General features: G+C 36.7%; 1 protein-coding gene across 3 annotated transcripts; it reads right to left on the reverse strand.

Moving 5' to 3' along the window:
* Positions 1–39: 39 nt before the first annotated feature.
* On the reverse strand, positions 40–23655 carry TRPV3 (transient receptor potential cation channel subfamily V member 3). 3 transcript variants are annotated; one of them, XM_069791076.1, is made up of 19 exons: positions 23250–23655; positions 22252–22360; positions 18100–18222; positions 14657–14761; positions 12936–13022; positions 12026–12183; positions 11169–11345; positions 10822–10962; positions 10092–10372; positions 9174–9350; positions 8253–8411; positions 7682–7783; positions 7040–7113; positions 5951–6116; positions 5368–5434; positions 4718–4989; positions 3786–3898; positions 3078–3148; positions 40–2189 (listed from the first exon to the last, which is right to left on the reverse strand). In XM_069791076.1, the coding sequence occupies exons 3-19, from the start codon at positions 18216–18218 to the stop codon at positions 2095–2097; spliced, it is 2364 nt and encodes a 787-aa protein (XP_069647177.1). In that variant the 5' UTR covers positions 18219–18222; positions 22252–22360; positions 23250–23655; the 3' UTR covers positions 40–2094. The 3 variants fall into 3 exon arrangements, with proteins under 3 accessions (XP_069647177.1, XP_069647178.1, XP_009910638.1); XM_069791077.1 differs by lacking the exon at positions 23250–23655 and having other exon boundaries at positions 40–876; positions 22252–22643; XM_009912336.2 differs by lacking the exon at positions 23250–23655 and having other exon boundaries at positions 22252–22643.

Here is a 23655-nt window from a genome sequence, read left to right on the forward strand (position 1 = left end):
TACAAGTTTTATTTCTTTAATTTAAATAAACATTGTATAAAAAGTACAGAATTATCTGCTCTAGTCATTATTCATAGTGTTCTTGATAAAAGCCTTGAGATAGGAGACAGTATGTGTGATCTGGCAGGGTTCTGTGGCTACAAGAGGAGATTATTTTCTCAGCAAATAACTTCTAGAAACAACCGCCGCAGCTTCTTCCTCAGTTTTATCATACAGTTTTGCACCTGGACAGTGGCACAGCACATTCCTTACATTTTTTTGTGCCTTCCCTGTTTTATGGCTACACCTACAGCATGACCTCAGTACAGCACAGAGATATCTGAACTTGTTTTCAGTGACAAGTCTACCCATAGCAACATGGAGTACAGTGCAGGCTAGTTTATTCTGGTTCCTGAGTATATGTGAAGAGGTATTTTTTTTTGTACAAAAACTAGCACTTGAATCCAAACAGAACTGCACAGTCCTAAGGCAATATTCTTTGTTGGCAGTTTCAATGCAAAATTAACCAGCAAAGATGAAAGATTCCAAGACCACAGGAATTTTTCTTCTCATATTCACATATCCTACTAAGGCAGCCAAACAATGCTCAGATATTACCCATTGGTCTATTGAATAGCATTAATGTCCTTCCCCTCAAATTCCTATGCCCTGTAAAAACATAACTGAATTGAAGATTTTAATTTGATCCCATCCATCCAGGCCATACGTGGTAGGAAACACAGGATACGGCATCTACAGAAGACCGGTTGGGTAGCGAGAACCATGTCCACCATCCCTGCAAATAGCTTTGCACTATCCTTTCCGCTGGAGAGTTCCTTCATGCTCTCTTCTGTGTTAAGAAAGTCTTTTGGATCATTTTGCCCACAGCAGGCTTAGCTGTAAGAATCCAATGCAATTCATATTACCATTCAAATGCAGAACAGAATTCACCTGAGTTTTTCCTAAATAGCACCTTTAAAACAGGCACCAAATGAATACATGTGATGAAAACCCATGACACTGAAGACACGTAATGTACTAATTGAAATTTAAAAGTACATAGAAAAAACTTTTTTTTTTATACATACACACATAAAACAGAAAACTAAAAATATAATTCATGGTACTAGGTCATCACAGGTAGCGAAATAAAAAGTGCTACAGAAATGCATTACATAGTCCTCTGAATACAAAAAAAAAGCGCTTTAAAAGTCTGCAATTGCATTGTATTTAACTTATTTTGTTCATTTTGGGAAGAAATACTGACTTCTTATTTTTCTGAAGTGGTTGAATACAGAGATTAATTTCCTTTTAAACTGGAGGAACTTCCAACGTGATAACTTATTTCACACAGCAAGGTGCAACAGTATGGAAGAGCTGAGTAGGAAAAGTGAAGACCTTGTGACTGGAACAAACTTGGAAATATTGTCCATCATTATGTTTCTGCCCTGTTATTTTATGTGAAAGCGTATATACATAGTAATAAATAAAAAGCAGTAAACACCACATTATACCCTAGGGATTACATACAGGAAAACAGATCAGGCAAAGCTAATGAGACCTGAAGAGGCTTTCTCCAACTTGAGGGATTCAAGCCTCCAATAACACTGACAGTCAATACAAAAGCTTCAAATGTATCCAGAACATTGTTATTTCAAATAACATACTTCATTTAGTAGTCTTCAGAATTGAAATGCCTTTCTTTTCTCCACGACAAGAACTTAACTTTTTTCAGTGTACAAAATGTTTCTCATGAGTTAGAGATTCCAAAAGACAGCGGATTGGGATCATGATGTTCTTAGTTTTCCACAAAAGGAAGAAATATCTCACATTTGACCTTTTTTATCCAGTAAAAATTCTAGAGCCAAGTTTGAGTAGCGTCACACAGACTTGGACAGCAACAGTTTTCAAGAGGCTCAAAATTGAACCAGTGAAATAGTCTGTTTGATTTTAGCTTAGCTGCCCTGATTAAATGGGTTAAAGTCATCAGGCCATGTCACTGAAAGTTTGTGTTCCAGCTGGTTACAGCTGTCCAAAACATCAACAAAGCTTTCAGCATCCACTGCTGCTGATGCTTTTAACCTTCAGAACAACCACATATCAAATACAGCACAACTAAACAGAAGTTTCAGGCAAATCATCCATTTCTTCAAACGTATTCAGGGTGGTTTTGCTATTAGTTCTTGAATTATCTTGAACTTTGCTTGGATCTGAAAAAAAATGCATTATAAACAAAACAGGATATGGTAGAAACTGTTTATGCAAGACCAAAGTGTTGCACATCTATTTTTTTTGTTTAAAAACATGCATTTATTTAAACAGCAAGTTTTCAGTTTACTACCATATCTTATACAGAAATTTTTCTGCCTGCCCCTTTTCATTATTAGTGAGCTCATTCTACTATGCAATATAAATGCTAATTGACTCAAGAACAAACTTCAGAACGAGTCTCCCAGATCCTCATATGCCCCTATCAAACTCTGATGCCTGCTGCCAGAAGGACAGCTGACACCTCAAAGTTAGGTCATTTCTCTATTACACTTCCAACAATGTCAGCAGATGGGTATCTAGAATTTCCTGGTCAACATTCACAAGGGGCAATTTGTCATCCAATATATATTGCAAAACATAAACATGAATGTTCTAGGGTTAAAAACAACAGACTATAGTATTGTTAGGTAGAATCAATCCAATTTTTTGCCAAATTTTGCGATGCTATGTGTAACTATTTAAGGGCTAAATGTACTTCATGACAACTTTTTCAAAATAATATTTTCTGTATAATAAAGAGTTCTCCAGTCTTACACCATTCAAATGCCATAATAGAATGTAAAACTTAAATCAAGCATAACTGCTTAGAGAAAAATAAAGAAATGGTGAAAGCACCATGTTTTGGCACCAAGGTATAAATAACGAGAGTTTATAACCAATCCTTCTCTCCAAATCTTTAAAAATAATTTAACACCCCTACGATATTAGCCATGAGTTTCCCTAGCAGAAAAGTGTGGTTGAGTATCTAGATTATGAGAATTTATATATCAAAGCAGTTCCAAAAAAACCCGATTTCACAAATATGGTGTCATAAAATTTTGCAGTACCTGTTGGCCCTGGATCTTCATTAATAAATGAAACATGTGTTTTCCACTCGGTCCATTTCACTTCATTAATCCTGTTTATATTGTATATAAGTTGTGTTATTAGCATGCATTATCTCCCAGCTACATGGCTGCACTTCCCCTTTTATTTCTTTATCCCTTCTTGGGATTGTCATACTTTACCATCAACACCTGCTTTGCTAGTACTAAAAGGCCGAATGTCTTTTGCAGTGTTATGTACTATATGAAGATAAATAATAGTAAGACTACTTTGTGATTTCACACATTATGAGTACAGTCTTGAAACTCACCTTAAATATTTAAGTATTTTTCATAAAACAGCATAAGCTTTTCTTTAATATGGTAATCATCAATTAGCAAACAATTTAAATATAATTACTTTTAAACTAACATTCAAAGGAGATTATGACAAAGTGACATTTACTGCAAGTAGACTTGAAACTTGTCCATTAAAAACATATGAAGTTGAAAATCTGTTTTCTTACCAAAAAATTGTCTAAATAAAAAACCCTATATATTTTTTCCCATTTTTTAAACAATTGTTCACAACTGAAGAAAACAAATTGTATTTTTGTACACCTAATAATTTGTGGAGATGTAGAAATATTTCTACAAGAGACCTGAGGAGAAGCAACCTTGAAGAAACATACAGAGCAGAATTGATAGCACAGTATTCTAGCTTTGCTTTACCTTAAACACACCCTGGTGTCATTTTCAGCCACTTTACACCGTTCTCCCAGTTGGAATTTTTTCCTCAAACATTTTGGTAAGAATTTTTCAAATTCCAAAATAGTTCTGGCTCTCTATTAACAATAAATAGTAATATGAGTATGGTTAACCATATTCAAAATTATCTGATTTCATAGCATATACAGTTTGCAGGCTCCATGTTTCATTATAACATGCCATGCCTTCATCCACCATCCATAACCAGCACTGATTCCAACAACAGCAAATAACGTGGCATACCACTTATTTGGCATGTGGAAATAGGGAGTCCACGGCTTTCTTGAGTTAGACCCACCACAGAAGGCATACTCAGAGAAAAATCAAGAAATCTCACTCTAAACTCAGTGTTTAGGGTTTAATGCTAGCACACCTTCATGCAACACCCTGCCACGGGGATATATATAACCTGTAGTGGGATGCTGCCCACCACAGTAAGCAACTCCAACCCTAATTATGACTGTGTTCTCGATGACAGCTTGGGACTCAGAGCTGTCTAGCCTTGGTGAAAGACCAGGCTCTGATAAGGTATGAGAAATTGGAATGAACTCATGCATTGCTCAAACTCAAGGGACGGAAGAGCAGAGCACGCTGTGTTACAGATTTCTGGGCAGATAATGAAATACACCTTCCTGGTGACATATCAAGGGGAATGAAAGTCATAAAGGTATGTGACAGTGCAGGAGGTTGAAAATATGAGCCATAAGATTACCTTTAGGATAATTGTGAATTCTAAAATTACTTACTTCCACTATTTGTACACATATACAAATGGAGCTTATCATTTTTAATACCTAACCCGTTCTGTCAGTATGATAAGTTAACCATAGGTACAGCTCAAAAGATTGTAGCCAGTGCAGCTATACTTCACTAAGCAAACTAACTCACAAACAAACCTGGAGTTTCCAGATGTGCTCACTCTCTTTGGAAATATCTTCCACTGTTTCTCCCATTAATGCAATCAGCATGTTCAAGAGAAGAACAAAAGTCAACACAACATAAGTTATGAGGAGCAGAAGAAATAGTACAGGATACTTTGAATTTTGCTGGATCTCCAGATCACCCAGTCCTAGGGTGAGCTTAAAAAGATCCATCAGAACAGGTCCCAGACTGCTGTTGGAATGGCATTCACTGCCATCTTGGCAAGTTTCAATCAATGCAGCAAGAGCTGAGAAGAAAGCATGAGAAAATTTTAATCACAATAATGCTTTATGGATACCTGGCATTTTATCCTAAAAAATTCAAAACGCACTGCTTAATAAAGAGCTAGAGCTGCCCAGCAACATACACAGCACCAGCTAGACGACAGATTACCAGGAAGCAGAGAGAGCCCACATCCAAATGAAAATGCAGGCAATTGAGAAAGAGCCAAATTACTTATCTGTTCAGATAGTCTCTAGACAGTTTAAATCTCTAAACTTGGCTTTTTAATATCCAGAAGAAATCCCAACATGAGCTCTCATCACGACACTAGGGTTCTTATTCATAATAATGCTAAAATTTTTACTCACACAGAGCATCAGTGCTTTTCTCCAGTAATATTTACCTACGCCAAATCCCAGCAAAAACACGATATAGACAACTAAAAATTTTATCACATCTTGCAGGATGACCTAAAAATTAAATTAAATATTTATCAGAAATGAAAATTGAGAACTAGTTTTATGCTTATGAATTCTTCAGGGATACAGGTGTGGTACACACTGAAGTATCAGATTGCTTTCATTAAGCAAACTAGTTGTAGTCTCAGTGAGAAACCCAGAGAAGATTTAGGTCTGATTTTTTATCTCATGACTGAGAGCCTGGTGTGTTGTCCAAGGGTGACTAACTCTGTACAATATAGGCATTACAGCATATGATGCAATTAAATAGCAGAACTACATTAGCTGAAAAAACACAAGTTACTTACATATTTAATACAATAAAATGTTAATTTTAAGATATAAACTAGTTTCTGCCATTGAAGTTACGTAGTATATTCTGCTGAAATAATACGTATAAACTGAAAATAAGAAATTTCAGTATGAACTATAAAATAAATCTAAATTGCTGAATATGCTTGATTGGGATTGTATCATAACAAGTAAGCATCATAACAAGGCAGATAAAACAAAACAAAACAAACTTGCCTTTTGAATCATAACACTGTAAATGCCCATGGACTGGAAACCTCTGGTGAAATAGAGCATATTAGCCCATCCTAGGGCCATTGCCAAAACAAGACACACAAGGTGTTCTTTGTAGGAAAACAAGTACAAAAAGACAGAGAAGATCACCAGCAAAGCTTGTATAAAACTGTTAAAAAACAAACACATGTATGTAAAAGGGAAATTACTAGCACAAAGCCAACAACATAATGGAAAAATATAAAAACAAGTTGTCTTTGCTTCTTATACTTCAATTCTAATTTCATATTGCATTCTATTTTCCCCTATGAACATTACCATTATAGTTTAACCATAAAATCAATGAGTACAGGTAGTATAAGTATATTAACATAGTAGGATTATATTTATTAAAGCTTACTTTAAGTGAACTACTCTCCCCAAAATAGTTTGTCAATGCATTCTTAATAGTATCTTTGAGGACATTTAATTCAAGCTTTAGTTTAATGAATTGTTAGAATCATTACAGATTTTCCATAAACAAGGAAGACACTAGTAGAAGGTATGGTGTGCTGTGATAGGATGTAAACCAGATTCTTAGCAGCATGGGATCGATATCAGTGTGGTTGTAGGAGAAGGAAGAAAGGTGGAGTTAAGCCACCTCTCTGTTTATTGATCCTACAATCATATGCTAGAAATGAGAGGGAATCATCTGTGATTTATCTAGGCCATCAGCCAGCTGAATCAGCTTTATGCTATTTTTCCTTCCCGAAGGAGTCAAAAGGAGTGTGAAACTGTATCTGGTTTCTTAACCAGGTTTCCTAAACAAATTTCTCTATATACAGCTCTAAAGAGATACAGCATCAGGAGATGCTAAAGACAGTACTGTACTTTGGAAAAAAATCCAGTCTGTACACATCAACCCCCAGTATTGTTACCAACCCATGGAACCATTAGTGTGTATTACAGTAAAGCTGCATGTAAGATTACATCCATCCCCCTAAAACCTGAAAATCTAGAGAAAAAGTGAGCATCCTCTACAGGAATCCTCCGTGACCATGAGATATATAAGCGTTTGATATGTAGTATTAAATATATACATGACAGACTTACAATGCAAAGTGGAACCACGCATCAGAGAGAATTGACTGCAGGTCTGAGGGCCTAAGCAGAAAGATGGCTACACTCTATGTAGACAGATATATAAGATACAGAAATGGTAGTAAGAGAAAACAGGCCTCAAAACTGATTTTTCAAAATAATTTAATTGAAGTTGGTGGTCTAAAAAAAAAATCTGTCTACTGATAAGACATATCTTCTGGAATTAAAAGTCTTTTTATAGGGCTGTAACTTCAAAGTTTAAATTTCTGTCATCTCTGGCATAATTTACTGGTTTTAATTATTTACAGTCTATGGCAAAAATTATACCCTGGTTTTTTTCCATTACAAGTTCTAATTCAACAGTGTCCTTAAAGCCAGTAATTTGACAACATTGATGTTGCACAAATATCAAATCTCTGTCTTGAGAATTTAAAAGGAAAAAAACCTCATACTTGTTTCACAGAGCAATACAGTTATATTCAAATATATAGCCAGGGTCATTCTGAGTAAGGGATGTATTGTGCCAAAGACTTTTAGAAATTACACTTATCAAAGATATTCCAAACGTATTGCCAATATCATCATTAGCATATTCATAAGTCTAGCAAAGTTCTTTACCTATTTTGTTATGTATTTGTTATTAAAAATTCTTACCTCTTTTATGGCTAAAAATATTGCTCCTAACATAACCATCACCTGTCCTGATAACTGCAGCCATCCCACACCACGTGTTAGAGCTAGTGGATAAGGTGGAGCCTGTAAGAGAGGTCCAAAAGGAGAGACTGAGTTCCATACCTGAAGAGTAAAAAGCAAAGTAACAGGAAGCCTCATGTATGTAGCTCTCTGGGTACACAATTTCTTCCCTGTCAGTGAGAATTTTCTTCATGGTGGATTCACAGAATCAGCCCCCTAATGTGTATATTTTAAATAGGAGAAGTTTCTTTCTTAAAACCAAAATACCGTCTCCACACTTTTAGAAATTTAACTACCTGTCTTTATATTATGTATTTGTATTTTGGGTCACTTTCACAAAATGCAAATGCAATTATCTCCTCTATTACTGCTCCTCTTCCTACCAGATACAAGACCTGATATAGGAGAACTGGTCTCACTACAGCCCGATATTCTGATATCTGGTTTTGGTTTAGCATTTTAAATACAATTCAGGAAATACTACTGCATTTTAAATCAGTAAAATTCAGTGAGATTAGATTGCTGTACTCACTTCATTTTCATTAGGCCTGTGGTAGGAAACTAATGTTAATGTTATATTGTATAGGAAATAAAAACAGCATGACATAAAAAACATGTGCTGTGCAAACTTCTTCCATTTCATTCGCAGGAGTGAATTCAGAGGCTCCAAAGTCAGCATTTCATGACGATTCTGTAGAAAAAAAAACAATTAAGATTTGAGCTTGCCATCTGTAAGGAAACTGAGATGATTTCAGGCACATATTTTGTGTATTCATTCAGTATCTCTCCTTACTTATCTAGAAACACATCTTTGAGCAAAGATCTGTGTCAGACCCTAACCTGACAAGATACAATGGGACAACTCTGACTCATGCTGGAATAACCTGCCATACTCTGGTAAATTATGATTGAGCTAAAACTGTAATGTGAACTTCAGGTCTTGCTTTCTACAGAAGTTTTATGTCGGTATTTGAATTTAGCAAACGTAAAAATCTGGCTTTGAAAAGGTAACATTCATGAATGCCTAAAATACCCACCTGTTAAGTTTGTAACTTAAGGCAGAGTATTCTTGTGAAGTATTTCTGTTTGCTTGCCCTGTTCTCATGCGCTATCTTAGGCAGCTGCTAGTGGCCACTTCATGGAGACAAGACACTAGCTTTGGTCTGACCAGCTGGGCCATATTTATGTTCCTATGTAAGGCAAATTAATGCTTCAAATGTAGAAAAAAACACTCCCAAAATGCCTAGTCCATGTTTCAGGAGCTGAATGCATATTCACTTACAGTTGACAATCTACAGAGATAGAAAATTAATCTTGCTCCTGATATAAAACTGAGAACCAAAAGTTGCTGTTTACTCTTTTACAAGTAATTCAGTCAAATGTATAGGCTAACATATCTGAAATGAGTGTACTGCTAGAAAACACATATATATTTTAGAAAAAGGTAACTTACACCAATATTTGTATTATAGACAATAATTTCCAACACTGAATTGTCTGCGGTGGTATCTAGTTCTGTCAGATCATAAAGAGAAGATTGAACAGGACCATAAGCCCAGTCTGTGAATTTTCTTGACAGGCTCCTGTTAGGCTTATCTCTTATCTCTCTGCTCAGGATGTATTTCAGAATCTAAAACATTAACAGAACCATTTGTAAGCAGATGCGTTCTTCATGGGAAAGGAGAAAGCACACATGCATGCTTGCCAACACCCCTACCTTTTACCCATCACATTTTCTACAGTAGTGCAATTCAATGTATTTGTAAATCTGTTATTCAGTAAGTGGTGTTAGAGATGACAGACCTCTAGGAAATAAATACAGTATTTTTAATGCCTCTGGATTTTCTGTCAGACATTTTTCTAAATGATGAAAGCACAATTTTCCATGCATTCACATTTATATCTTCCTTTAACTTTATCAGTTACTTTCTAAATTATCCCATTGTCAATTCTTTACCCCAGTACAGTTGATTTATGAGACCCAAATGCTACAGCAGCATAACAGAGCAGTTCTAGTGAATTTTCTGAAATTATTCAAAGACTGTATATTGTGTAGGTATAGTATTGTAATAAATGCAGAATTTCTGAGTTTCTGTACAACAGAAAGGTTTGCAAGGCTGCTTTTAAACAGCATGTGTATTTTGTACAAGAAGGGTTGTTAGAGGGAAACCTTGAAGGGTAGAAGCAACATTACAATAGAAATATTTGCTTGTATTTTTAACAAAATTAGCTCACCAAATACTACTGATACATAGTACAGCATAACCAGCATGGAAAACTACATGTCAGAGCACTAACGTCTGAGTACATAGTGGGCCTTGACTCTTTCTCCATACTTAATTTCTCTTAGATACTACTGAATAATACCCACCTCTAATTTCCCAGTTTTTGCAGCTAGTTGTAGTGGTGTCAAACCCTCCTTATTCTTTGTTGTTTCCAAATTTCTGTCTTTACTTTTCAACAAAATCATATCATACATTCTGATTACAAAGTCATTCTGGGTTTTGAAGTCCTCTGCCACAGTAACTAATGCATGGAGGATATTGTTTCCTCTTGAATCCTGAGAGGTAATATTAGTGCTGGTATTGTCCATTAACAGTTGAATTATGTCTGGTTGATTAGTGCATGCAGCTAATGCCAGTGCAGTTTCACCTACAGAATTATAAAGTGTAACATGGTTCATGTTTTATTACAAGCATTCAAATCATATTATAAAAGAGTGACTGTGTTAAGCATCTTAATATATGAAAGCATATTTACATATTGATTGTACTGAATTTAGCTCTTGTTTTATAAAAGCTTAATTTGCATGAAAACATTATTTGGAGAAAATCTTCAAAACTAAATTTGTTACATTTTATTTGCCATTCAGCAGTTACAATTTTTTTGTAAATGTTTTACAACTATTTCTGAGTGTTTATAATACATTGCACTCTGGCAAGTTAATTTTACAAAGGGTACTATGCCATTTTTATATCTTGTGACGCAAGTTTCCTAATCTAGGTTTAGCTACAGTAATGATTCACACTTGCCTGTCTTCCATACTGTCTTGTTTGGGTATTCCTTCCTATCTTTTCCAGAAAGACCACATTTCCACTTACCAAAATAAAAGCCTTCATGCTTATGTTTGGGATTAAAGAAAACACCCTGGGCATGAGCATTGACATCAGCTCCTTTTTCTATAAGGCTCTGAGTTATTTCATATTGTCTTCTTTCGATGGCAATATTTAGAGCTGTCTGGCCTGAAACAACAGACAGAGGTACTTAGGGTTGAATGTCTTGAGCACATTATGAAACATTAATGATGTTTTACAATGGAAAGCACCAGTGATAATGAATAAAAGTAGTTTTAGGAATTTAAACCATCATTAGAATGTTTGAAGAAAACATTACTTTTATGGATGGTATATTTAACCATATACCTGAAATTGGTATCAGATGGCAATACCTTTATATGCCTCTTCTGTGTATGCTGCATTGATAAATCTCTCCAAAATACCATTTTCTTCTGCAAAGGATAGTAGCATATTCACTATCTCATTTGTGTTTTGGTTGATGTTCAGCAGAGCTTTCATCAGACAAGTTTTGCCAGTGTCTGAAGCTGTGAATTTTTTCATCAGATAGTCTACAAGAGTGAATTTTGAGATTAGATCATCATTATTTATTAAAGTGGATGAAGAAGAATTCTAATCTTTTGTTTAATAGGGGTGGGACCTGAGGGACGTGTATGAACATAAATTATTTGCCAAACAATTACTCCATCCTATTCACTTTGTATTTGAGCTATGTATACTTGGTGAAACAATGCATGCAGAGATGTGGTACTAATTAATAAGGTAGTCAATGCACTTGTTTTTTCTTTTGGACACCCCACTGCCATGGTAACTCCAGACAGACCCAGAACTCTTTAACTTCTCTGCTTGTTCTACTATGCTGCACACATCGCAAGCCCTGTCTATACTGCGATTTGACTGCAGTTTGGAGAGAGACATCAGCCTTGAGTCTCGTGGTGCAGAAGGCTAGCTTAGGTATGGCTATGGGAATACAGCGCAGATAAACCCTCCATGTATCATAAGTAGGAGACAAATACTCTCCAGTGTTCCCTCAGAGGCAGCAAGGAGGTGGCTGATTGAATACCTTAAGTTTTCATTTAGAATTAGGAAATGCAACATACATTACGTTGCAAACAAGTGACTGGAAATTTACAGGCAAGTAGCTGCTGCACAGAGATATTTCCCAGTTTTAGACTACACATATGGTGCCAGAAGAGTTAATAATATTCCTTCAGGTAACTCCACAGCTTACCTGTAACAGTCATGTTTGTACATGCGTTTGATCGTTCCTTCAGCTCTGCAAGCAGACATTGCAGTTGTTCTACATTCCCCTCAGATACTGCCCGAAATATGTATTTTTTCAGCTTCTTCCGGGCACTAGTCTGCTCAGGTCCTTGTGATATGTTAGCACTGAATTATAAGAAATAATAATGAAATTGCTGACTCAATTTACTGTGTTTTATTTTATTTTCTACATAAAAGGAAAAAGAAATACAATTACTTGCCCCAGACTAGATATACTTGTCCCGCTTCCATATATCTTGTGGCATGGATCTCTCAGAATGTTTCTGCAGATTGCTTATTTGCAGATAAGTGGCTATTGAGAGGGCTTTTATAATAATGTACATTTTTCAAGTATTTTGTTTTGCATTTTTTCCCAGTTTATCCATTCATTTAAAACAAAGGCTAAGAAATACTTCTTCTCTGATCTGTCCACAACTTGCTGACTTCAGTGCCTGAATTTACCTGATGGTGCACTCCAGCTGCACCCATCCCACTCACAGCAGAAGATAATTTTTAACCTTGGATCTTCTTACACAACTTTCCTGATCATACATTATTCTGGAATAAGAATTATTTAATATTTTCCCCCCAATCAGAAATACTCCTAGCTCATGCCTAGTTGTGCATGGTGTTTAGGTCCTCTGTTGTCATCTAGGAAACAGACATTATACACGAAGAATCCTCACACTAAATAGGAGATTTGAGAACAGCAGAGGTTAGAGTTGCTTATTTCAAAATTTAATTATTGAAGAATTGGAAACGCATGCACACATATGACCTTATTTCTAAAACGTGGCAGGCAAAATAGGTAGTATCTACCCTATCATAGACTTAATCCATTGAAAATGTACTAAGAAATACTTTGTATCTCCACTCACCAACAACTGTCTACATTAGGGCTATATTCAGTCGCGTCATCCTGAAGAGACTGTGGGGAATCCATATCTTCCCCATTTCCAGATGCACTATAGAAAACCAGAAAAGGGCTAAGCGCTAAGTCAGGAAGATGTTGGAAGACATTTTGGCAAATTGCATGAAGAATCAGTCAATACTAGGAAGCATTACCTACAGTAGAGCTGAAATTAGTCTAAGCTGACACTGTGCTTTTTAATTCTACCATTTTATCTCGCCCATGAATTTTAAAGAGTGGTAAAAATGAAGAGACCCACAGGATTTTATTATATTTAAAAAATCATTAGGAAATCAACCTGGTTTGTGTTTTACTATGTTATTTCATTACAGATCCTGAAACTGTGGGAAGTTTTTTCATTTTTTTTTAACGATCACTGCTTTTTATGCATCATCCTGAATGCTTGAAGCTTACATTCTTCCTTTTCACATGCTTAATTTGTCATCTGCCACAAAACAAGTGCTAAATCAGTAACAGTGCCTGGGTTGCAAGCACACAATGGAAGTGATTTACCTAAAGATTTACTACACAGTACACTGTAGGCAACTCAAGAGCATTTTGCAGCTGACTTGAATGGAAGCTTCAGCTAAAAGAAACTGAGGACTGGGCCCTAAATACATATTTAGGTAATAAATGTAAAGGATTTCAATGGCATTAGTATTTTGTAATTGCTGTACATAATTTCCAGATATTCCTAAAAGAAGATCTGACTTAAAAATTAATTTATTATAATTTTTCTTACTTGTATTTTTCTTTTCTATAAGGTTCAGATTTGATGAACTACCTCAGGCTAATAACTTAGGGAGCCTGAACTATTAGTTCTTGACAAAACAGATGTATGGACAGTAATGCAAGGATTCAGCATTGCTCTGCAGATATTCCCTTCCCTTTGAAATAAAGCTGGTAGCTCAGAGTCCATTCTTATTCAGTCTGTCACTTCTCTGCAGAAAGCCATGAAGAATCTGGTGACAAAGCGTATGTGTCTTGTGCAGGTCACTCTCTAAATGAGGGAGAAATTTGGATACCTCTCCTCTGAAACCAAAATAAGACTGTCAGCTAACTCCAAAAAGCTGACCAGACATCCATCAGACACAAAGACATTTAGCCATTCTGGGCTTATACTAGCTATGATGCGTATTTCCCTTATTCATAATTATTGGCTGTTAGTGCCCCACACTTCTAAAAATTAAGCGCATTCTTCCCAGTCATAATTCTTCTCTATTCACTCAGCATTACTGGCTGCCTTTAAATATTTCAGACTCAGCATCTTCATGTTGTTTGATTGTTAATGAGCAATAGAGGGAGGATGTCAGCACACAGCTGGGAATAGGGTTTGCTAAATTAAGCGGTGGTCTTCATGCAGTAGAAAATACACAAATAGGTGTGTGGACTTTGTCCTAATGTATCAAATAAGAGGCTAAGATAAAAAAAAAAAAGACTACTGATTTTAAATTTATTCAAATCTGAGGCCTGATTAATTCAGTGTAAATGACAGCAGTAGATAAACTCAAAGACAAGTCATCTAGCAACAACTGACCTCCAATGGAGTTCTGTCTTTGAAGTGACCAACAGCTAAGAAAAGCCATGTGAAATTTTAGCTCTGAAGTCTAAGGAGAAATAAGGAGTAGCTGCTGAAAAGAAAATAGATATATTTGCAGTATGACTATTGCATATGCATCTATAACTTACCATGGACGAATATTTGAATCCATTGGTTTTGAAAACACAGGGGGAGACGTATTATTTGGAGTTGCATTGCTTTCAAAACCATCAATCTCCAGAAAAAAGTGTGAACTGTTGAACACAGTGCATTTAAAAAATGTTAATAAAAAAAGCAAACTCAACCATAAAATAAGCAAAGCACTACACATACATGCCTAGGACAATGTTGATAATTTATATTTTCTGGCATTATACCTAATAGGATGCTGGAACAGAGGCTTATATACTTTCCCCTGGGGGGATCCCAACCTCCAACAGTGTGCCCATGCCCAGCACTTTCATGCTGGCAGATGGGCAAAAGATCCCGATATATTTTTAGGACACGTGGTATCGGATCCTGACATGTCTAAGCAGCTACCCCAGCAGCCTAAAAACAGCCTTGCATCCAACTTCTGTGCAAATAGCTGAATGCAACACCAGACATTTATTAAACAGCTATACATGTATGCATACACACACACGCATATTCTTTTTAATCTACTGCATTCTAGTCCCTATTTCTCCAGCCAGGAGCCATCAGGATGGATCATTTCAAACCCATCAGCAGTGATAATGAAGTCAGAAAGTTTGAAAGGTCGCATGTTAAATAACATCAGGCATTTACACCATCCAGGACTGAATGTGTAATCTTGCCAGTCAGTGCATGACATTTAACTATTTATTTTCCCTATAAATAATTAATTTTTTATAGGGAAAAGAAATTAAATTTGAAACAACACAGAAAAGGGAGCATGAGAAGAGTAGGAAGATTTTGCCCTTTAAAGCTTGCAGAGTTGAGAGGCAAAATCAATGGCTTGATATTGCTAGATCTCATTAAAACATTGCTACATTTCACCAAAGACAGAGCAGTTTCAGTGCTCGATGTAGCAACTACCGCATGGCCCATTGTTCAGAAACTGTCTTGCATTTCTAAAATGTTCCAGTAGTCACCTAGAAAATGTTTCCAATTCACCTAATATTTATGGTTTAGTCCATAGGGTATTTCTTCTTTTTTTTAACTGCATCTTCCCCAAAGAATCCTGTTGAATTAAAGTACACATACTGATGATAAAATGCAGTATATTAGGACACTACTGAACAACCTGTTGATATCTGCTAAAAATAGCATGATCTAATGGCCCTAGTTGAACTCATTTGCCAATGGCTTTGTGGTCCAAGTGTCAATTTATTGTGTGTAGTTGTTTAAACTTATATGACCTTTTAACATTTGAGATGTGCCTCAATGTATTCTAAGTAGGCAGCAAGTAAAATGCCACTTCTGGTTTGCAGGACTACGTCCCTGAAATTACTGAGGGAGGGATTGCTCTTCAGAGCAAAGGAAAAACTAGACAGAAACAGGACCATTGCCATTACTTATGCCAGCTGCTGTTTATCGCTGCTGTTTCACTGGGGTCTGGGCTTGGCAGAAAGACTAAGGACAGGTGAAAAAAGCATGGGTTCATCCTGCTTTTTTGCATTCCCTGACCATGAAGTGCAGGAGCTGTCCCAACAGGCAAACATCCGTTGGAAGCTGCAGTGAACCTCCATAAAGCCAGAAGTGCCAAGCTCTAGGCTTTGCTGGACCATCTCACCTGCCCTTGGCTCAGCACCAGGAGGGGATGGTACACTACAGGCTGATGTCTCTGACAACAGCTCCTGCTCTCCCAACAGTGTGTTCATGCTGAAGATTTTGGCATCCAAGAGATGTACAGCAGCTATGAAGTGGACCGTGTTTTGGAGGCTGACATACCTAACCTATCCTGGCATGTGGGTTATCTGGGGATACCATGGGGAGAAAAAAAAAACCCAAAAGCCACTGTGCAAAGCAGGTGGACAGTTGCCAACAAATACCCAAGTGCTTACGTGGCCATGGTGCACACTCTCGGGAACACTGCCCATAAACATAATCGGGCTCTGACAACGTTGGCAGCACTCCTCCCAGCCTGCCTGTCGGTTTTCCTGTACTTAATTATATACTGTTAGTCCACCCAAATACCAGGACCTTCAAGAAGGGGAAGTCATTGTCTTTTGAGAAAGTGCATATTAGCAATACATTTTGTCAAGTGAGAAATGCCACCCGTGGAAGTGTACTAGCTGCTTAGTGGCGCAGTAGAAGGAAGCATCTTGAAGCAACAGAAGTACAGCAGCATAGAAACATATAATTAATAGAACACGTTAAACCTCTGCATTAAAATTCACGTGATCTTTGTTCCTTATATTACAGGAATGTTGTTGGCCACACCCTGAGCTCTTGGTTGAGAGGTGGGAAAAACCCCAAGGTTACTGTTACTGATGCCACAAAACTGAATGTGAGATATGAGCTTAAGTAATTGAGGGGTAGTGTTTGCCAGTATTTGTTGTAACTACACAGTCTTCCATGGAATTGCCCCTAATTGAAGTACTGGGTGTATTTTGAGCTGTTCAAACACCTCATCTCCCCTTTCTGCAACCAAAGAGCTTCTCTCTGAATTTAATGACAGAAAGACAAATTGGGCCACCCAGGCAGTGGGTCTCAAATAACTAATGGCACCATTTCTGTGGAAAGTGATTCCTCTGATTATTAAGATTTAAAAGTGTCAGAACAGCCACAATTGCCTAGACCTTCAGAGTTTCAAAATTTGCCATAGCTGCTAGTAATTAGCCACAGAGTGAAAAGTTTATGAATGAAAATTCATCCTCACTCTACAGTAACTTAGTTGACTTGAATAGCATAGTATCAGGAATGAATTACTGCTTACATTTCCCCATTCATATTAAATACAAACCCTTAATCCTTTTATTAATTCTCTAGCATAAATTGTGAATGAAAGTGAATATTTTATAAAATAATGAAGTCTTGTTAATCAGAATAATGAAAAATAGAGGTTTCTGTTTGTGATAGGATTTTTCAAACCTCCTGCTCTCCCAGCCCTCATTTTTAAATTCACCTCTAGCTCTCCATAATCTGTCACATTCCCATGTGAGGCTAAGTTTGAAATGTTCCCTTTTTTTAGGCCAGGATCTCTTACATAAAACCTGGTGTACCCTGCCACACGATCTCTTTTAAAAGGATCACTCTACCTTCTCCTACTGAAACACTGACCATCATTAGACCACACTCTTGTAAGCTTATACAGTTGTATAGAGTGGATGCAGAAAGCCCAAATGATATGAGACACAAACTTAAAAGACTGGTGCATGAGTCTGGTGTCTCTAGGATAGGGGTTAAATATTTGTCCCATTAGGGTAAACACATCATATGTCTACCTAACCAGGATACTCTTCCACTTCTAAACAGCATAAGCGTATTTTTTTTGAAGGCACCTTGTGTTCACCAGGTCTCTCATTCATCTATGCAGCATGAATAAAGGTGTTAGTGATATTTCAGTGCAAATATCTACTAAAGGAGATAAAATGGAGTTTTAGTGATTTAGGCTGAGCTAGAGTCCTACCTTTTCTTTGTGGGAGTGCTTTCACTTGGTTTTTTCTCTTGCTGGTTTGAAGGGGGAATACCAGATGGATTTGTTTTCTTGCCCATTAGTGGAATAGTTTCGTTGTTATCTTTAATCATGTTTCTGCAGTAGATATATTCACAGTTACTTAACTCCTGCTCATTTGAAGAAAGTATAATGACCAAATTGCCTATTTACAGTCTCTTCACATGTAAGCACACAAATCTTGATTTTTTTTTTAAGTTTTTCATTTTTCAGTTATTAAGCACATACACATCATTTTATGTGTCAAGGCTGGAGGGTTATATTCATGACAGATTAAATTACATTCTAAAAAAAGTGCCATTAAAAGTGATACAATAAATCCAGGAGAACCATGAATTCAAGCATACGCCTAAATTAATCTGAAGGTAGTCTGTCAATCACAATGACAGTATACGTTATTTTGAGAAACAAAAAGAGCACAATGACTTTTATAAGTAGCCCTAAAGTTTGTGCATATTTACAGTTAATATAAGTAGTCCACTCTTATCCAAGATAACTTCAGAAAAGTGGTAAATTTCAGGAAGATCTGTGCAGCAGATACAATGTGTGAAAGAAGGTTCCAGACATGAAGGGTAGGGAGCACAGAAAAAGCTCTGAAACTTTTCACTGCATTAGAGTAACAGAAGCAACAGACAGACTCTGAATACGATGCCCAGGCTGAGCTCAGCTAAACAAACAATCACATGGAGAACATCAAGGACTTGTGTGTCCTGGTGACATTTCTCAACTTTTCTTCAGGGAAAAAGAAAAAAATCATGACTCTACTGGATGGGAAGAATCACCACTACATGACACATTTAATGCATGTTATCTGCTTATAAACACCCACAACGTGAATTCTGTAAGTAATAATGAGTAACTATCTTCCTATTTCTCAATGTAATACTCAAGGGCATGATTTTAAGTCACCAAGGATAATTTGAAAGCAAGAAGGTGAATTTAGGATACTTTAAAATTCTCTGAATGTAAAAATAGTTAAGTTTTACGAGATCATGGACCCATTCTCAGGGAAATCAGGGGAGTGCCCTCCATACCCAAGGACAAATGAATAAAAATCACTTGCCTGCAAGTTTGAACAAAATGAACTACACATTTTTCCTCTCCTACCTCCACTTTCCTTAATGTTACAAATGTACACACAAACTTTCTACTCCTGTCACAGTGTTGTCAATGTGCCTTAGCACTAGAATTTCTTCATTAAGGGAATATCAAGATATGGAAAGCAGATTGTGAAGCGTGTTTGAAAAGACATGACACCTGGTATGAGAGATGAGAGGCATATAAAATACATTGATATTTGAACGAAAATCTATTAATGCATAAACAGCAAATGTTTAATTATGGGAAATTTTCAATCCCAAGTACAGAGAACCGAGAATTTACAGGGCCCAAACACATGTAAGTGCAGCTGTAATTTCTTGTCACTAAATGGGATAGAAATCTGAAATATTGGAAACTACTCCTTACCTTGAAAAGGCTGACTTAAAAAAACAAGCTTGAAAATAAATTTTTATTGTGTTTTTTACCATTGGTAGACATGTTCACGCTAGTGCAACTCAGAAAGATGGCTAGTCTGGATGCATTTCCTAAGAATTCATATCACAACTTTCATAGAAATAATTTATGAAGGGCAAATATGATTTACTTAGTACACTTGCATACAAAGTACACCGTAGCTTTCACTGCAGTAAATGCACAAAAGAACTTAATTTGGATATTACATATTCGAGGTAGGAAAAGGGCTTTGTCTATGCCTTTGAAAATGCAATTCATGTAGTCTTCATACACATGTTCTATCACTGAATACACTGATAAACATTTAATCTTAACACAGCTAAAACAAATGACTGTTGTCTTGCTTAGTTCATAAATAATTCTGCTACTTACTTTTTACCAAGTACTTAAAGAGTAAACAGCAGTTTATGAGTAAAGACATTTCCCATCCAGAGGAAGATGCAGATGTGATACTTGACATAAATCAAATATAAGGGGACTAGAATAAGATGGAGATGGGCATTAAATAGCTTCACAAAAGAAGTGACTTTAAAGGAAGAGAATAGTTGGAAACAGATTAATAAGTCAAAAAGCATGTCAGCAAAAGGAGTTGCCAAGTTGAAAGAGGTGCAGCTGGTAGGTATATGAAGTTGGAGGGCTCAGAATGAGTGGTAGGAAGAGCTGGCAAAATAAAGACCAAGGTTAAAAATCTCTAAAGAAGAGCCTCTCATTTGTGAGCAATACTGGAGCTGCTCAGATATAGCAACACATTTCTGTGTGGGCCATCTGCAGGGGGAGCAAGTCAAAGCCCCATCTGCAGCCAGTTTTCACTGCAGAGATTTTAGCAATGACTCGAGAGCAGGCTACATCATGTCAGAGAGATGAAAATAGTCAAAGATAGCGCTGAAGTTGTATTGGATGATGAAGGACTACTGAACCATCAGTGATTTAAGGAAACAATTTGGGAAGGAAAAAGAGGAAAGATTCACTTTTGTGTGTATGGACTACAGCTTTCAAAAGCACATAGGAGATTTGCCTGTGCAGTCTCAGCTACAAAGACTATTTTAAACAAGATCTCAGAGTCTGCACAGGTAAATAACTGCAGGCACAATAGAAGTACCACTTTGCTACAGTGCTGAGGTAGCGTCTGTTTCTAATTTTCAATCACGATTAACTGCATACTTAGATGAAAACTAAGCTAGGGCTTTCATCATCATCTTCCAGTACACTATCATTTTCTGTAATCTGTGACATATAGAGAAAAATAGTGCAACAGCCTGAAGAATGTCAAATCATAAGTAGTGTAGCTTACATAACCCGATATGGAGTGTCTTCTTTTGTTATAACTATTTTCTACTCCCATTATTTAGTTAATTGTTACTTACAGGCCATCAAAGAAGTGGCTTATTTGAAACGGGCAGTGAGACAAAAATACTGCATTGATTGATAGTATTAAGAATTACTTTGATTCTGAGGACATTGAGGACTTGTTATCTCATCTCCAGTGTGCTGGGGACAAGAAAAGGGCATTTATCTGTAATGGAGAACAGGAGTCCACCACTCCTACAGTAAGCAGCACTTTACACACTATCACAGACTCACCTCATGTGAGAACAAGAAAAATCATACATATCTATATCTCTATAGCTCAATAGCACTATAAACAAAGTGGCTAAAGAGAGAATCCTACAAATCAGAAGAAACACTCAGCGGTGATATCATGTGTCAAAAGTCTTTTCTTCCTTAGGGGCAGAGGAGTGGAAGTGACCACCAATAGCTGTTTCATTCACAGGATCCTTCAAACATCCAGAGCACAGACCACAATGCTTTCCAGCACCTACAACCTAATTCTTACTAGCTCATAAAAAAGAAATCCCCTCCCCGAGGGGAAAGACGATAAACCTTCATTTTTACTTTTGTGCGTTATTTATGGTATATGAATCCTATCAGCAGAAAGTTACACTTGATAGAAAGTATTTCATCTTTCTGTAAGGTTTTTAAACTTCTAAGGGGCATTAGTAGACATCAGGTGCTATCAGAAAGTAAATTTCTTCTTGGTGAGAAATTTGTTCTTTCCTATGAAGGTTTTTACTAACAGAAATTTTAAAAAGACTTTGTGAAAAGCAGTGTTTTTCCCTGAGGAAAATACTTTAAGATTATTTACCTGCCTATCTCTGAATTAAATAAAAAAAAAAAAAGAGATTTTACTGAGTTGAAATAAAAACTATTCTACTAGGCTAGGTATTTTACTTTCAACAGTCACTACAGTAAGTGAAACTTTCAGTGGAAGGTAAATGTATTATTTAAGTTTAGCTTGTATGATAGTATATTTTGGATCCCCTTGGCACAGAAATTAGGGAGTGTAACAGTGCATCAGGCTGAAAATACAAATGAAATTAGGTCTATCTTTCTTCACTTCTGAATGCCCAAGGAGTTAGTGTGGTATGGCTCAGGAAAAAGACAGATTTATAAATTAGAAAACCAGAAACAAGCACAACAGAAAAGCATTCTCCAGTTGAAAGATAGGTTTAGTCTTTGTCTCTTGAAGATTTCACTCTCTACAAAAGCATCACACCTACACCAAACACCCACAGAAGCTCCCAGAGAACTTACCCTGCTTACGAAACTTGCATTTCAGTATAGACAAGGTGCCTCAGAATTGTACAAGTGAAGTTCAAAGTAGGTGCCCACTGATACTGCGACAACATCTGAAGAAGATAATCTGCCAAATGAGTAAAATTATATTCAAGCTCAAAACTATCCTAAAAACGCAAACCCACCCTTCTTCAGTCATCCAGTTTGCTCGGCTATCGGAAAGCACAGATAAGTACAGTGCCGGAGTGCTGCAGCCTTACCGGGTTTGCTACATCTGAAATTAGGGAGCAGAGAGAAACTTGCTAGACAACAAACTCTTTACTTCATAGCTGCCAAAGTGGGATGACACACACACACGCAATAATTATATACTGAAATATTACTAAAGCTGAGTCGCTCACAGATGACTTAATGGCAGCAGTAGAATATCTAAAACAATCACTGCTCTGCAGTTTACATACTGTTTTCAAAAGAAAATGGTTATGCACATGCATTTGGGTTGTAAATTACATCCCTTTATGTGATGCTTAGTTTATTATATATTATGGAACTACTCAGAAAGCACAAAGCAAAAATGAGAAAATGATCATGCTAAGTGCTCCAGAAAGCAAAAATTTTTGCTATTTCTTTGAAAAAGTAGTAACGGCCTTAGAAAATCTTACACTTCCACAGTGATAATGTCAGTGAAAACATGGTGGGCGTGTTTAGATCTTTCCCTATCTATAATAATTTTTGATGAATGCGTGCCCTTAGTGTCTGCGAGAATACAAACAGGCATGTTTCGCATAAAAAGTACTGTTGTTACTTCTTGCTGTGCCAACTACAGGGAATGGCATTTTTCAGCTTTGCTAGTTTTGAGCTGTTGAGCAATGGTTAATGCAGACTTCTGTTTTGGAACATGCCAGAATGTGACCATAAGTTTTTTTCCTCTTTTTATAGAGTCTTTCCATTATCACCAGAAATAGTATGTTTAAAACTTGTATGTCTTTGCAGTGAAGCTTAAGAGATGTACTTACAGCTGCTGGTCTTTCCTTTACTTGAATAATAGATGGGAATTAAGGGGAACTATGCAGGCCAGCAAAACAGGAATCTTTCTCCAGCTGTAAACAAGGGAAGAAAGAGTAAAGTTTGGGGTTTTTTTGGTAGGAGGTAGATCGAAAATTTGGAAACAAAACCATGAAGTATCTTAGGATACTAAGACCTAGAACCAGACATTTTAATCTGAAGAATATGGCTTTAAAAATATATCTACAAACTGCAGGTAAACTCCTCCTGTTCATCAAGTAGGTATCTTTAAAAACAGGATTGCTGGGTATTACATTTGTCTCAGATCCACTGTGTGAAATACCAGGAGCACTATGCTGTTTCTGGTAATGAATCAGCTTCCCACAAGCAGCATGGTGAAACGGGCCGTGCCTAGGC

The sequence above is a fragment of the Haliaeetus albicilla genome, chromosome 9 (genome assembly GCF_947461875.1).
Source record: "Haliaeetus albicilla chromosome 9, bHalAlb1.1, whole genome shotgun sequence".
In the NCBI taxonomy this organism is placed as follows: domain Eukaryota; kingdom Metazoa; phylum Chordata; class Aves; order Accipitriformes; family Accipitridae; genus Haliaeetus; species Haliaeetus albicilla.